This window comes from Podarcis filfolensis (assembly GCF_964270895.1).
Source record: "Podarcis filfolensis genome assembly, chromosome: Z".
NCBI classification, from domain to species: Eukaryota; Metazoa; Chordata; class Lepidosauria; order Squamata; family Lacertidae; genus Podarcis; species Podarcis filfolensis.
Genome location: NC_139617.1, coordinates 17,954,464 through 17,967,946, shown reverse-complemented (window position 1 = coordinate 17,967,946; position 13,483 = coordinate 17,954,464). Strand labels below are relative to the sequence as shown.

The 13,483-nt window shown below is 47.0% G+C and overlaps 2 protein-coding genes across 2 annotated transcripts in view; both read left to right on the top strand.

Annotated features, from left to right (window-relative positions):
* Nucleotides 1-2,396, top strand: part of XPNPEP2 (X-prolyl aminopeptidase 2) — a 41,767-nt gene extending 39,371 nt beyond the window's left edge. Inside the window, exons 21-22 of the mRNA XM_083595959.1 lie at nt 402-1,111; nt 1,321-2,396. Coding sequence (XP_083452085.1) covers nt 402-596 — 195 coding nt within the window. The 3' untranslated portion in view covers nt 597-1,111; nt 1,321-2,396. The remainder of the gene's footprint in view (nt 1-401; nt 1,112-1,320) is intronic.
* A 2,312-nt stretch (nt 2,397-4,708) lies between these two features.
* SASH3 (SAM and SH3 domain containing 3) overlaps nt 4,709-13,483 on the top strand; it is a 16,906-nt gene continuing 8,131 nt past the window's right edge. The window contains exons 1-5 of the mRNA XM_083596072.1: nt 4,709-4,904; nt 8,780-8,875; nt 10,335-10,487; nt 12,091-12,202; nt 12,684-12,847. Coding sequence (XP_083452198.1) covers nt 4,848-4,904; nt 8,780-8,875; nt 10,335-10,487; nt 12,091-12,202; nt 12,684-12,847 — 582 coding nt within the window. The 5' untranslated portion in view covers nt 4,709-4,847. The remainder of the gene's footprint in view (nt 4,905-8,779; nt 8,876-10,334; nt 10,488-12,090; nt 12,203-12,683; nt 12,848-13,483) is intronic.

The following is a 13,483-nucleotide window of genomic DNA, read 5'->3' as shown; positions in this document are numbered from 1 at the left end:
TTTTGGTATATTGAGCCAAGAACTGTAAAATTTGGAGAAGTGCAAAAGCTAAAAGAGAACTGTGCTCGATCTATGAACTAGTATTTATTTAATTTAATAGGATTTCCTACCAGCCCTTCAGCATAAGGTTCTGGGGTGGGTTGCAAACCTGCACTCATAGAATATTAAAACCCAATGAAACAATTTGGAACAGACCAAAGAAGGGCCCAGGGTGTATGAATTAGATTTGTTTGCTTAAAATTACAGACTGATTAAAATCCTCAAGCATCTCTAGCAAAAGCCTGGTGGGTAAAGAGAGCAGGGTCGTGAAGAAGGGAGGAGCCTGCCACACCAAACACAGTGTTCCATTTCTCTGTCTCTCTGTCTCTTCCACTCCACCTGCCACACACACACACACCCAGATCAAATACATCAACAGGTATTACGAGTCCATCCGTGAGCACATCGGCCGTGAGCTACAGAGACGCAAACTGGATGAGGAATACTTGTGGCTGGAGCAGAACACAGAGCCCCTTTCTCACACCAACCTGCTGACAACATCCCTAAGTACCCTGGCTGTAGGCACCTTGACCTCTACTCTTCTGCCTAGGGTGTAGGGCTGAGTTACGGGGCATTATACCGCTTCACTGGTCCACATCGCTGCACTTAAGCCTGCCTCTCCTTGCTGTTCCACCTCCAAACGTAGCCTACAGTTAGCAGCCATCTATGGCTGCCGGACACTGTTGCTTCCAAAGCCTTCTGCCCATCAAGTCTCCGGCTCCTTACAGGACAAAATATATGCAAACAGCCCTTGATCTACAGAGATCCAGTCTGCTCTGAGAATTTGGAGAATCTGTGCTCATCTTTACCTACAGTATATCCAATAAAGGGATCTACCATTAGGCCTTAAAAAGAAGGACCTGAGATGTCCATGTCTGAAAGTTCATTCGATGCCCTCCTTCATTCTTACTGCATTATGTGTCAGTGCCATTTCCCCCCAGTTAAGAAAAAAAATACATCTGTATGTAAAAATGGCACACAGAAAAAGATACATCCCTATTTGACATCAGGATTTAATACAGCAGTATATATAGCCCCGAAGAAAAATAAAAACCCAAAAGGAGGAAATACCGTATTTTTCGGCCCATAGGGCGCACCTAGTTTTGGGGGGGGGAAATAAAGGGGAAAAAAATTATTTCCCCCCCAGGTGTGGGGCTAGGGCGGGGAAATCTCCACAAGCCGTGGGAGAGCTGCGCGACTTCGCCCCATAGGATGCACACACATTTCCCCTTCATTTTTGGAGGGGAAAAGTGCGTCCTATAGGGCGGAAAATACGGTAAGGTACTTGATTCCCTTGAGTCAGCACCCCATCTGTGCATGGGATTATCTTCTTCACGTTTCACCAACTAACATGGAGCATCTGTGGCTGTCTCAGCCTGGTTCCCTCTAGATGTTGGACTACAGCTCTCAGTCCCTTGCCCACTGGCCATGCTTATTGGGACTAATGGGAGTTGCTGTCCAACGACATCTGGAGGGCACCAGGCTTGGGAAACCTCAGTTTGGATTTTCTGTGGATTGTCATTTCCCCCATTGAGTTTTAAAGAGTGTGGTTTTTGCAGAGAAATCTCCTAAGCACAAACAAAAACAGGTGCTTTGACATGGAGCTTTAAAGCACAGACTGTTCCTGGGAAGAGCAGAGGAAAGGTAAATGTGGATAAACCCAATTTCAAGTGCATATTGTAACTTCAGTTTTTTTGCAATTAAAGTGGGCCTAAGTGTTCCATTGCCTTTGCTCAAGAAATCCACTTAGAAAAAAGAAACAGACTTTTTGCAGTTTGGAAAGCAACAGAGAAATGCTTTGAAAGTGTGGCTTGAAAGAATGATGTATAAACACCTGCAAGCAAATTAAGATGAATGTGGGACAAACACTCATTGTTGTATAAAACCACCTTGCAAACAGATCAGAAGGTTAAATATTATCTTCCCTCTTACTGCACTTACGATCATGATCTCTGCCCTGCTGCAATTTGGGGGTGGGGGTGGGGGCAGGGACAGAGAGGAGAGATGAACCATAAAGAAGGAAACTTTTAGAGCAACCCATACAGGGCCATAACCAGACAAAATGGCTATGCAATAGACCATCTACACTTGGGGGGAAATGCACAGAAGTTCCATTATGCTTTAAAAGTCTGTTTTTCTGAGGTGGGAGGAGGGCGAATGGACCAGAACAAGAGAGGAGCATATTTTGATCATGGTATCATGCAGGTGTCCCATAAAAAGCAAATGAACAAAACACAAAGTTCCATAATAAATGTCAAGTGTTCGAAAAAGTCAAAATGTCAACGTCACGTGTTATGACTTGCATGGACAAGAAACCCTTTACTATTTTTAAAAATAAAGTACAAATTATTCCAGTATTTCTTGACGTGAGCAGCGTGCGTCCTTCATTCTTGACATCGCACGAAGCCGGATTGCAAATGTCACGCAGCCCCATAACATTTTGTATGTTCTCTGTGCCTACCATCTCCTTGGCAGGGCTGGAATGTAATTAATTTCTCCCTCTCTTTTATTTCTTCTCCCCCACCCCCCTTTTTTAAAAGACATCCCTCTTTTGCTTTCAGCCTGGGACTATTATTCATCCACTTTGTTGGATTCCATTTTTATTGCTTGAGCTTGCTGCTTCAAATCACCAAGGTCATACTCATCTTCTGTGGGAGAGATTCATTGTGAGGGAAAATAAGATGGTCCCAGTAGCAGCTGCGCCACGGAGTGCATAACACAGGCACAAACAAAACACATGCACGAAGCGCATACGGCCGGGTTGTGTATATTACTGTGCAGATAGGGCATGACATTTTAGGGAGTTAATTTCTGTGAATTTCTTCAGTGAGGAGTTTTAAAACTATGTTTTGGGGTGTGAGGAATTCAGATTTGCTTTTATTTGTGACTAGACGTTTAGCTTGGTAAATCTACATGTGATGAAGAAGCATATCAAGATGCTTTCAGAAAATCAAATAATTTTAATTTTACATTCTGAAAGTGTCAGGTAATGCAAACAAACAAACAAACAAACAAACAAATGCATGTATCTGACAATCATTTTTAATGAGTTCTATGCAATTTAACAATTCACTTACCAAGCAAAACTAAATTACTTTAATATAACCAAAGTATCTTTTGAATTCCCAAGTCATGTTACAACCTTTTAGCACCTCTCATTTGCTGAATTCGAAAGCTGAAAAATTCAGCAGCTCCTACTATGCTGGCCAATATTGCTACCAGACTATTATTTTATTCTGGGTGTATTCTGCAACAAGTTATTGGCACAATAATCATGCACTAGTGCACTAGTATTTATTCTGCTTTAGTTTACTCTGTGATGCATCTTCAATGCTACCACCTTATTGCTGTCCAGAGGACCAATAGTGCAACAGAAGTAGCCCATGAAATCCCATTTGTGGCATTAAAAATTACGAGTTTTAAGCTACGGGATATATACTGACTGGAAATGAAGCAGTTTGATCAGCTAAAAACTTTTTCAGGTGAAAAGTGAGATTGCACACAGGGGTGGACTTTGGTAATATGGTGCCCTGAGGACAAAATTTGGCTCACCCCCACTCCCCACCCCAGATTTCTTATTTTCACAATAATTAATTTTGGTACAGTTTCCTTTTTCAGGATCTTCTCAGTAGGTACCCACATAAATATAGGTATGATGATGTGCCCTCTTAGCTCAGCACCCGGCGGGGGGGGGGGGGCAACCTGCAGTGCCCTAAACCCATTGCTGTTGCACATGACCACCCTAATAGAATTGTGGGCACAAATCATCATGAAGTCACATCAAGAAGTCTGTCTGGAAGGAGGCCTGCACAGAATGGAGTTTGTGTCAAAATGTAGTATCCTGTCAGTGCGAAATCATGCTCTGAAATTATACAGAGGCTTTCTGAAATCAACTGCAGTATTCACCCAGGAAGTGCTGTGTTGCTTTTAGTGCTTGTGCAGTGAGCAATCTGTCACTATCCTGCACAGGAAACCACCAAGGCCTCAGGCCAACTTACAAAGTTAGGTGCACTTAAGCCCATTGATTTCACTAGGCTTCAGCACATCACACTTGTACTGTGGTGGCCTGTTTAAGCTGTTCAGAAAACTACAAAGCCCATGATGTAATGTGACTTTGGAGGCTGACTGGGTGACTTTCAGCTAGACACTCTCTCTGAGCCTATCCTACCTCTCACAGCTATTGTGCAGATGAAATGGGGAGGAGCGCCTGCTAAATTCCTTACAGCAGGTGGTGCAGGGGACCATTGGATCTCCAGATGTTGCTGGCCTGCAATTGCCATCACCCCTGGCCATTGGGCATGTGTGCTGCAACTGATGGAAGTTGTGATTCAGCAATATCTGGAGAGCCAAAGTTTCCCCCTGTCTGCCTTAGAGGAAAGGTGGGCTAAAATGGAAATAAATATGGGAGTGTTCGTAGATAATCCTTTCCTTTGGCTCTCCAAACAACCCCTGTGCTCCAAAGACCCACACCACCACAGCAAGGGCCCCACTATTGTGTTTTCAGGGGGAGAGGCACCCTTTTGAGTCTCTCGTTTCCAGAAGACAGGCATCAACCTCTCACTTGGTCTTGGGTGGAGAAGTCTGCCTGTGCATGTAAGTCGCCACTTCCTTCCTGTGCAAATGTGCAAGCGTGGGGCTGGGCCCCTGACTTCTGCTGCTTGAGGCCCTGTTGCTGGGAAAGGAGCCCATGTGATGCAGTGATTTCCTGCCTACTTCCTGGCCTCTGTCGCTTCTCGTAGCCTGCTGCTTCTCTCTGGCTTACTTTCTTGCTCTGCCTGTCACTGAATGTACTCTGGAGAGAGAGCACCATGTTGCGCCGGAAGCCATCCAATGCCAGCGAGAAGGACCCAGTGCAGAAGAGGAAGGTGAGTGATTGGAGAGGCAAGCACCAGGTCCTCACCTCTTCCCAGAGCCTCTTCTTGCCCAACAGATTGCTAGTAGAGGCACAACAGCAGCACTTGACCAATGGGATGAGGCTGTGGAGAGCACCAGGGCCTGAATTGCTTACATTTCATGCTAGTCCTTTGTACCTATTGTTTTTAGAAGACTTTGGGGGGGGGGGCATAGTTTGCCAGCCAGAGGCTAGGGGTTGTGGATTTCCTTAGGGCATGGGTAGGCAAACTAAGGCACAGGGGCCAATCACCTTCTAAATCCGGCCCGTGGACGGTCCGGGAATCAGCGTGTTTTTACATTAGTAGAATGTGTCCTTTTATTTAAAATGCATCTCTGGGTTATTTGCGGGGCCTGCCTGGTGTTTTTACACAAGTGGAATGTGTGCTTTTATTTAAAATGCATCTCTGGGTTATTTGTGGGGCATAGGAATTTGTTCTTTCCTCCAAAAAAATATAGTCTGGCCGGCCCCCCACAAGCTCTGAGGGACAGTGGACTGGCCCCCTGCTGAAAAAGTTTGCTGACCCCTGCCTTAGGGGCTACGCTTTGGTACAAGGGTTGCTGTAGCTCAGTGGTAGAGCATTTGCTTTTCATGTAGAAGGTCTTGGGTTCAATCCCTGGCAACTCCAGGTAAGGCTGGTAAAAGCTTCTTAGCTGAGACCCTGCAAGGCTACTGCCAGCCAGCATAGACAATACTGAGCTAGCTGTAGCAAGGTTCTGAAAATATGGCAGCTTCTGTGTTCCCCTTTCCCCCATGCTGCTTGGCACCTGCTGCTCTAGAAGCTGTCTTAGGTCCCTTTGTGGTTGTGCTATGTTAGGCAAAGCTGGACCCAGCTAGGTTCACAGCAACTGCAAAATCCACTCAAGTGGTCTCTTTCGGCAGCAATGTTTCCTTGGAGTGAGGCTGTCACACCAGTGAAATTGAGTGCCACAATCCTAGAGGGACTCTCCAGGACAGTTGACAGCCCTGCAGCTATTCAGTGCACCAAACTGTCTAGGACAGATGCTTTTTAGATACGAGTCCTCCAGCTTGCTTCATGGGCAGTGGTGGATAAACTGTGGCCATCCAAGCCTTCCATCCCTGCTTTGGGGGGGGGGGGGTGTCAGTTTCCTTCAACAGGCATCCTTGTTAGGCAGTGTCTGTGTACTGCATATGTGGATGTGTTTGTGTGTTTGTTTTCTGACTCTGAGCTTGTTCTAGTTTAAGTGGTATGATGGGCAGAAATCCATCAGGGACATTTTCCACACCACGGAAAACAGCAGCTGATAAACAGTGCAGCACTTATGCCAGGGCAAAGGGGAGGGAAGACTTCATCTGTAACCCAGAAACACAGGAGAAAAGAGGAGTGAAATGATCAAGCCATAGAAACATGAAAGATCAGAGCTCAGTACTCACTCTGTTCTCTGCAGACAGAGGGTGCTCTTTCTTAGGCCTATTAAATAAATGTTAAAGAATTTATAATATGAGTACAGTATTGGTCATTAACCTGTCTGTTAAATTTGCACACATTAAAAGCAAATGTTTTTGAAGCAATAAGTCGGTTTTAGGAACAAGAAGCTGCATTCATGCTGACTATTGGCTCCATCTAGTTTAGTATTGTCTACGCCGGCTAGATAGCAGCTCTCCAAGGTTTTAAGTAGGGATCTTTCCCGGTTGTACTTGAAGATGCCAGGGATTGGACCTGGGACCCTCTGTATGCAAATGTAATACCCTATGGCTGCGCTATGACTTTCTCCCAATTTTTAGCCTATTCACATGTGTTGCATAGCTTGCATCATCTTCAAAGCTGCTTTCCTCCTGGACCTAAAACAAGGAAGATGGTGTTTGTCATCTGCAGCTTTTATATATTTTCCAAACGGCAGCCTGATTGATTTCAGGGCATATTATTTCCCATTTATCTCACTCATTAGTGGATTAAATGCTACTGCCCCAGTTTCTTCCTCTCTCATTCTTTGGGGGATGCACCTCACCTCTCCATCTTCCCCTGTCACCCCCCTTTTTCACTTCCTCATTTCTCTCTTCAAAAACCAAACTATGGTTCAAATTCCCACAGAACTGCACCCCCTATAGAATATCTTTTCCGGCTTCTTACTGGGAGGCAGAGCTTTGCTAGGCAACAACCTACCTCTCATCAGATGCATCTGTTCTCGGATGCATTTGATGAAATGGGCTGCAGCCCGTGAGATCTCAAGCTGCAACTCAACTACAGACCGCGAGTAGAGCTGTCATTGCACGGTTTCGTTGCGGCCGCCCCACCTGGGGGGCCCTCTGAGCAAATCAGTTCCGAGTTTTGCACAGCGCTGCAAGCTTGCAACTCCGACAAGAGCTGAAGCGAGCCTTCCTACGTGTGACTGGAGGGCTACCGCAAAAGAATTGACTGTGTGTGTTTTTGGTGTGACCGGCTGATAGTCCTGCTCAGGGGGGGCGGGGTCACTGCGATGATGAGCAGCTTTTGCATCGGGGCGGAGTCGTGGGCTTCGTATTGTGTGTATCTTGTGTAGGCTTACCAGCAGCTCCCAGCTCCCCACATCCACCCCTTCCTCCTGCTTTGCTTATGCACCGAGGCGTGAACTCTGCTTTGCAAGCATTTGCATTTCCAGACCTCAAATGCGCCACCGCGTGCGGACACACACACGCACGCAATACCCGTCCTCTGGCTTCGGCAGCTTCTCTGTTCGTAAACTAAGCCCCACCTCCCGCACACCTTTGCCGCTCTAGCGCTTAGGCTCGAGAGTGCTTGCTGTTGGTGGTGGTGCCAAGCCCACACACTTCATTCGCTGAGTAGCGATTTTTGTAGCGACCTTACAAAAAGAAAAAAAGAGATGCACACCAAATGTGAAAGCGGGAACGGCTAGGTTGGCTTAAGGCCAGCGATTCGTCCGTGCACCCGTTTCCCGTCTCTGACGGCGGGCAAGACCCAGAGCAAGGTATTAATGCAATGCATGTACAGTGGTACCTCTGGTTAAGAACTTAATTCGTTCCGGAGTTCCGTTCTTAACCTGAAACTGTTCTTAACCTGAAGCACTGCTTTAGCTAATGGGGCTTCCTGCTGCCGCCGCGCCGCTACCACACGATTTCTGTTCGCATCCTGAAGCAAAGTTATTAACCCGAGGTACTATTTCTGGGTTAGTGCAGTCTGTAACCTGAAGCGTATGTAACCTGAGGTACCACTGTATATTGCGAGATGAGAGGACGGGGGACTCCAAGTGATGCTAACACTAACTGGAGAGAGAGCAGGACAGGAGCGACTTGCTCTTTCCTCTTACCAAAATGTACAGTCAGATCGTGAGCTGGCGAGGAGCGTAGACGTGCAGCTTTCTACAGTACTTCCCTCGTAACAACAGTTCATGCTTCCTTAAAAAGGCCTGCTTCCTTCCCGAGCCACGCCTTCCCACAGTTCCCCATTTACCCCCCCTCCCCAGCCAACATATTAATAACAGAGCTTGATGTGGGAGAGGTTGTTGTTGTTTAAGGTATAGCCATCGCCAAGTTAGTACCCGCTCCAGCTATTTTGGACTACAATTCCCATCAGTCCCAGCTAGTCTGACGTGGGTGCCTCCATCCGTGCGCATGGCACTTCATAAGAGGCCAGATCTCTGCCCCGCGGAGCTTTCAAATCTAAAAATACTGCACAGTGGATGTAAGAGAGGAATGATGAAATGAAAGGTTGGGTTAACAGGAAGAATCTTTATTTTCTCCAGTTACACCAGCTTGGATTTGGCTGCAGAATTAGTTACAACATGAGGACTAGGAGGCTGAGCCTTCACATGCCCCTCCACCCGTTTCCCGATGTGTGCTCCCTGCTTTTTCCTATATTTACATTCTGCACCCTCTTGCTCCCCTTATCAGCTGTCCCTGCAGCGATCCAGCAGCTTCAAGGACTTTCCTAAATCCAAACCCAGCTCCCCTCTACCAAGTGAGAAGGAATTCAACCTAGAGGAGGAGGTGAGTACCCCCATTTATTTACCTATAACATTTTTAGGACACCTTTTCCTCCAGGGAGCTCAAGGTGGTTCTCCCAGTTTTATCCTCACAAAAACCCTGAGATACAGTGACTGTCCCAAGGTGAGCTTCAGTGCTGAATGGGGATTCTAGGCTCTAATACTCTGACCATATCACCTTCATCACAGAGCATCCGACTCTGCCCAGGCTTCTTCACATATTAATCTGTTTATTTTCTTACCCTAATATCCCACCTTTTATCCATCATGGAATGGTCACATTCTTTTCTCCAAAGATTTCTATCTACGCAATGTGATTTGCTTAGCGTGCTGGGAATTGTAGCTACAAATCACAATTCTTTGGGGGAAGCCATGACTGTTAAAGCAATATAAGTGTGTTTTAAATGTATGGTGCTGCGGGTGGTGCTGTGGGTTAAACCACAGAGCCTAGGACATGCCGATCAGAAGGTCGGCGGTTCGAATCCCCGTGATGGGGTGAGCTCCCATTGCTCGGTCCCTGCTCCTGCCAACCTAGCAGTTCGAAAGCACGTCAAAGTGCAAGTAGATAAATAGGTACCGCTCCAGTGGGAAGGTAAATGGCGCTTCTGTGCGCTGCTCTGGTTCACCAGAAGCAGCTTAGTCATGCTGGCCACATGACCCGGAAGCTGTACGCCAGCTCCCTCGGCCAATAAAGCGAGATGAGCGCTGCAACCCCAGAGTCGGTCACGACTGGACCCAATGGTCAGGGGTCCCTTTACCTTTACGTTATCAGGCAACATCTATATGGCTCCGACCAATCACCTTCCAGGTGCTGACCACCAGTTTCAGCGAAGCAAGGAGTGGTCTCATGTGCCTTGGAACCATACCTGTTCCCACGCACTGTCTACAGTCAGTCCTGCTCTTGCCTGCCTTGGGCTTCCGCTGCTGCAGCCCTGAATCAGCTGCATCACATTTGCCTCTCGTACTGCAGCTCATGTTAGCTTCTCCTACCTGTGACATCCCAGAGCTGTTGGGACTCTCATCAGCCTCAGCCAACATGGCCATTGGTCAAGAATGGCAGGAGCTGCATCCCAAACAACATCCAAATGGCCACGGGTTCCCCATTTCTGTTTTATATTTACAATGTTAGAGCTCCTGCCCCTTTCAAGGGATGTCGCCTGGTCCTTATTTCCCCTCTTCCGTGGTTCCTGCACTGTTTGAAACACTGTTCTGTCCATCTCTGTCCCATCTCAATAGCTACAGTTCAGCAACTGCACATATATTTACGTGCACTTTCCCCTCTCATATTCAGTGGGGAAAGGGTGTGTAGACAGCTATCCAAATAGCTCAGCCTGTCTGAAAAGGCAGGCCTCTTCATATCTGTTGCTGGGGGCATATGGAAGGTTTGATTCACCCCATCCCACACCCAGCATCCTCCTCCTTTCCAGGCCGGTTGCTCTCAATACTTTTCCTCTTCTGTACAGGTCCCCGAAGGCAGTCAGACAAACTCTGTGCCCAGCCCAGATGACTCAGGCCGAAGCAGCACCTCAAAGCTGGGTAAGAGATGGAGAGCTGCCATCTCCCGTACCATGAACAGGAAGACTGGCAAAGCAGCTGCCAAAGCTCTCGCAGAGCAGGTGAGAAACGAGGCAGTGTGACCAGCCGACTTCCCTTTCCCACTAGACCTAAACTGCGTCATTGCCTAAAGGGAGAGGCTTGCTCTTTTCTTGTTCTTTTCTCAGCCCTCATGCTTGCAAGGGGAAAGTAAATAGGCAGCAACAGAAACGAAGAGCAACACCAGCGAAGAGGCTCTAGGGATCTGCAATAGCCCCTTGTACAGCTGCCTGGTGGTGTCAATTCATGCAGCAAGGCCTGGGTCTGGTGTCTTGTGCGAAACAAAACCACCAAGGTCTGTGATGCTTTGACACCTAGCACACCTTGGGTCAAGGGGCCAACAACCTTATGCTTTCAGCACCTGCTCAAGACTTTTCGTTTCACCTAACCCTTTATGGAGTAGCTCGCTGGCTGTGCATTTTATTGTCTCTTACTTGGCCACTGTGATGCTTGAACAGGTTTTATTTCAGTGGTTGGCACCGTGTGCCTTTTATCCTTTTCTACACTGCTTTGCGATTTTTTTTGGATGCTAAGTGGCTTATAAATACTTTATTAATAATAATAACTCTTTGAATACTTGCCCAGAGCCTGATAAGACTGAAGCCTAAGCACCAAACAAGACATGACATTTAAATGCATCATTAATCACTGTTTGTTTGTTTTTTAAAAAATTAAAAATTAATAACAGGTGCAGAGATCCATGAGCTGCTGTTAGCCCATCAGGAAAGCACCAGCAGGAACTTTCCTTCTGAGCTTAATAGCAGCTTAGGCAAGGAGATATTCATCTAGAGCAGGGTTTCCTAAACTTGGATCTCCAGCTGTTTTCGGACTACAATTCCCATCATCTCTGACCACTAATCCTGCCAGCTAGGGATGATGAGAGTTGTAGTCCCAAAACAGTTGGAGACCCACTTTTGAGAAACCCTTATCAGGAGCACAGGGCAGGGGGAAGAAGTGGCCAGAATGCTGCAGATAGGAAGCTGACTTATACAAAATGAGACCTAAGGTCCAGCTAGCTTGGTACTGTCTCTACTTGTTAATGCTTTCTGGAGTTTCAGACGGGGTTCTCTCCCAACTCTACAAGGAGATGCCAAGGATTCAAATTGGGACATATGCAAAGCAGATGCTCTGCCCTGAGCTCTGGCCCTTCCCTGTGTGGGTGTGTAAGATGTGTAAGAACAGATACACGATTGCTAATGACATGTTAAGCACCCACAGCTAACCATGATGTTTAGGACTTTAAGGGAGAAATCCAGGTCCCGACTCAGCAGCATGGCATCTGAACACTTATGTAGGATTTACATACCATATTTTGAAGGGAGTGACATAATTCATGATACCCTCTAAAGGTTTGGGAGTGGGGAGAGAAGGAACATACGACCAGTAATTCCAAAATATATGGGCCCTAATAGCTCAGTGATGGACCACTGGGCATGCAAAGCACATGTTCCGTTAAAGGGTTGCCCAGCTGGGAAAGACTTTTGGTAGTTGGGGGAAGAACAGAACCGAGCAGGATGCTGCAAGAAAACAGGGTCTGGACACTAGACCCGAGCAAAGTCAATCCGCCCTTCTGTCTCTTCTTCAAGCACAAAGGGGTGTTCATTGTGCCTTATTGCCCTAATGCAGGGGGAGGCTGAAGACGAGGCTGCTGCATCTCCCATCAGCAGCCCCACTGAAGACGAAGGCCCAGTCTTTCCAGAATCAAGTGAGGAGACAAGCAGCTCTCAATCACCAAATGGTGAGTCCAGCATGAAGGCTTAGCACTGAGGCTGGGCTATATAAACACTTCGGACTGCAGACAGAAGTTCTCATAAGAGGACACCTGTCTGTACAAATAAAACCCCGCAACACCAACACCAAGCTTCCTCCATACAGGAAACGAGGCATCATGGAGAAGGGTTCGAACATCACTTTTTTTCCTTGGCACACTAGCTTTCTGTTTGCAGGGATTTCTTTTTCTGGATGGAGGAAGCAGGAGAAAGACCACAAGCTGGAGGGTAGCTTTATATCAGCACACACTGAATGATGTGGCTTGGCGAGATCTCCTAAACCCTGAGTAGCTCACCCCCTGCTGAAAGGGGAGGAGACAGTTTACATCCATCAATCACTCTGTCTCCATTTCACTGAACCTACCAGAGGTCCAGTGTCTAAACTTTAAGCCCCAGCAAAATCCACCCACTACAATTTCTTCCTTCTGATCTGAACCTCTCCTCCTGCAGGGACTGAATTGTCCAATCCCAGACTGATGGGAAGCAGCTGCAGCAGCAGCAAGAAGGGAGACGAGGCCAGCCCCATACCCTACGTTGGCCCTTTTTGTGGAAAAGCCAAAGTTCACACTGACTTCCTCCCCAGCCCGTATGATAAAGACTCTCTGAAACTTCAGGTGGGTAACAATGCAACACTTGGCATTTATCTTCCCATGCAAGTCAGACCTGTTCTAGCAGAGAGATCTCTTTCGTCATCAGCCTACAAAGGAAATATTTCATGCCAAGTTATTGATCAGGCCAATGTGGCATCATCCTGAAAAATGGTGACCCATTGTAGGATTAGGACTGTGTAGCAAGAGTTGGCTCTCCAGCTGTTGTAGGACTCCCAAGTCCCAACACTGCAGCCAGCATGGCCAGTGGTCAGAGATGAACAATATAGTCCAGCAACACCTGCAGGACCACAAACTCCACAAACTGGAGCACTTTAACAACTGAGAGGGATAAATTAAATAATAATAAAAAACCTTTGTCATTTCTCAAGTGTTGGTTCTGGCTGTCTTCCCTGCACTCAGTCTAACAGCAAGTGAGAAGCCTCTTTTTTTCAGCCAAAGGGCCTCATTCCCTTAGGCAACTTTCCAAGATCAGCACACCAGGGGTGAGCAAGGCCAGAAGCAAAAAGTGGGTGCAGCAATAGATGTGTGACTATTACTTGTGTACAGCTAGCAACACCCCATCAACATGAAGAGTGGGACTAGTTTTCAGAGGGTAGCTATCTCAAATAAGACAGATTTAGGCTGATGGCTCCTCTGTTG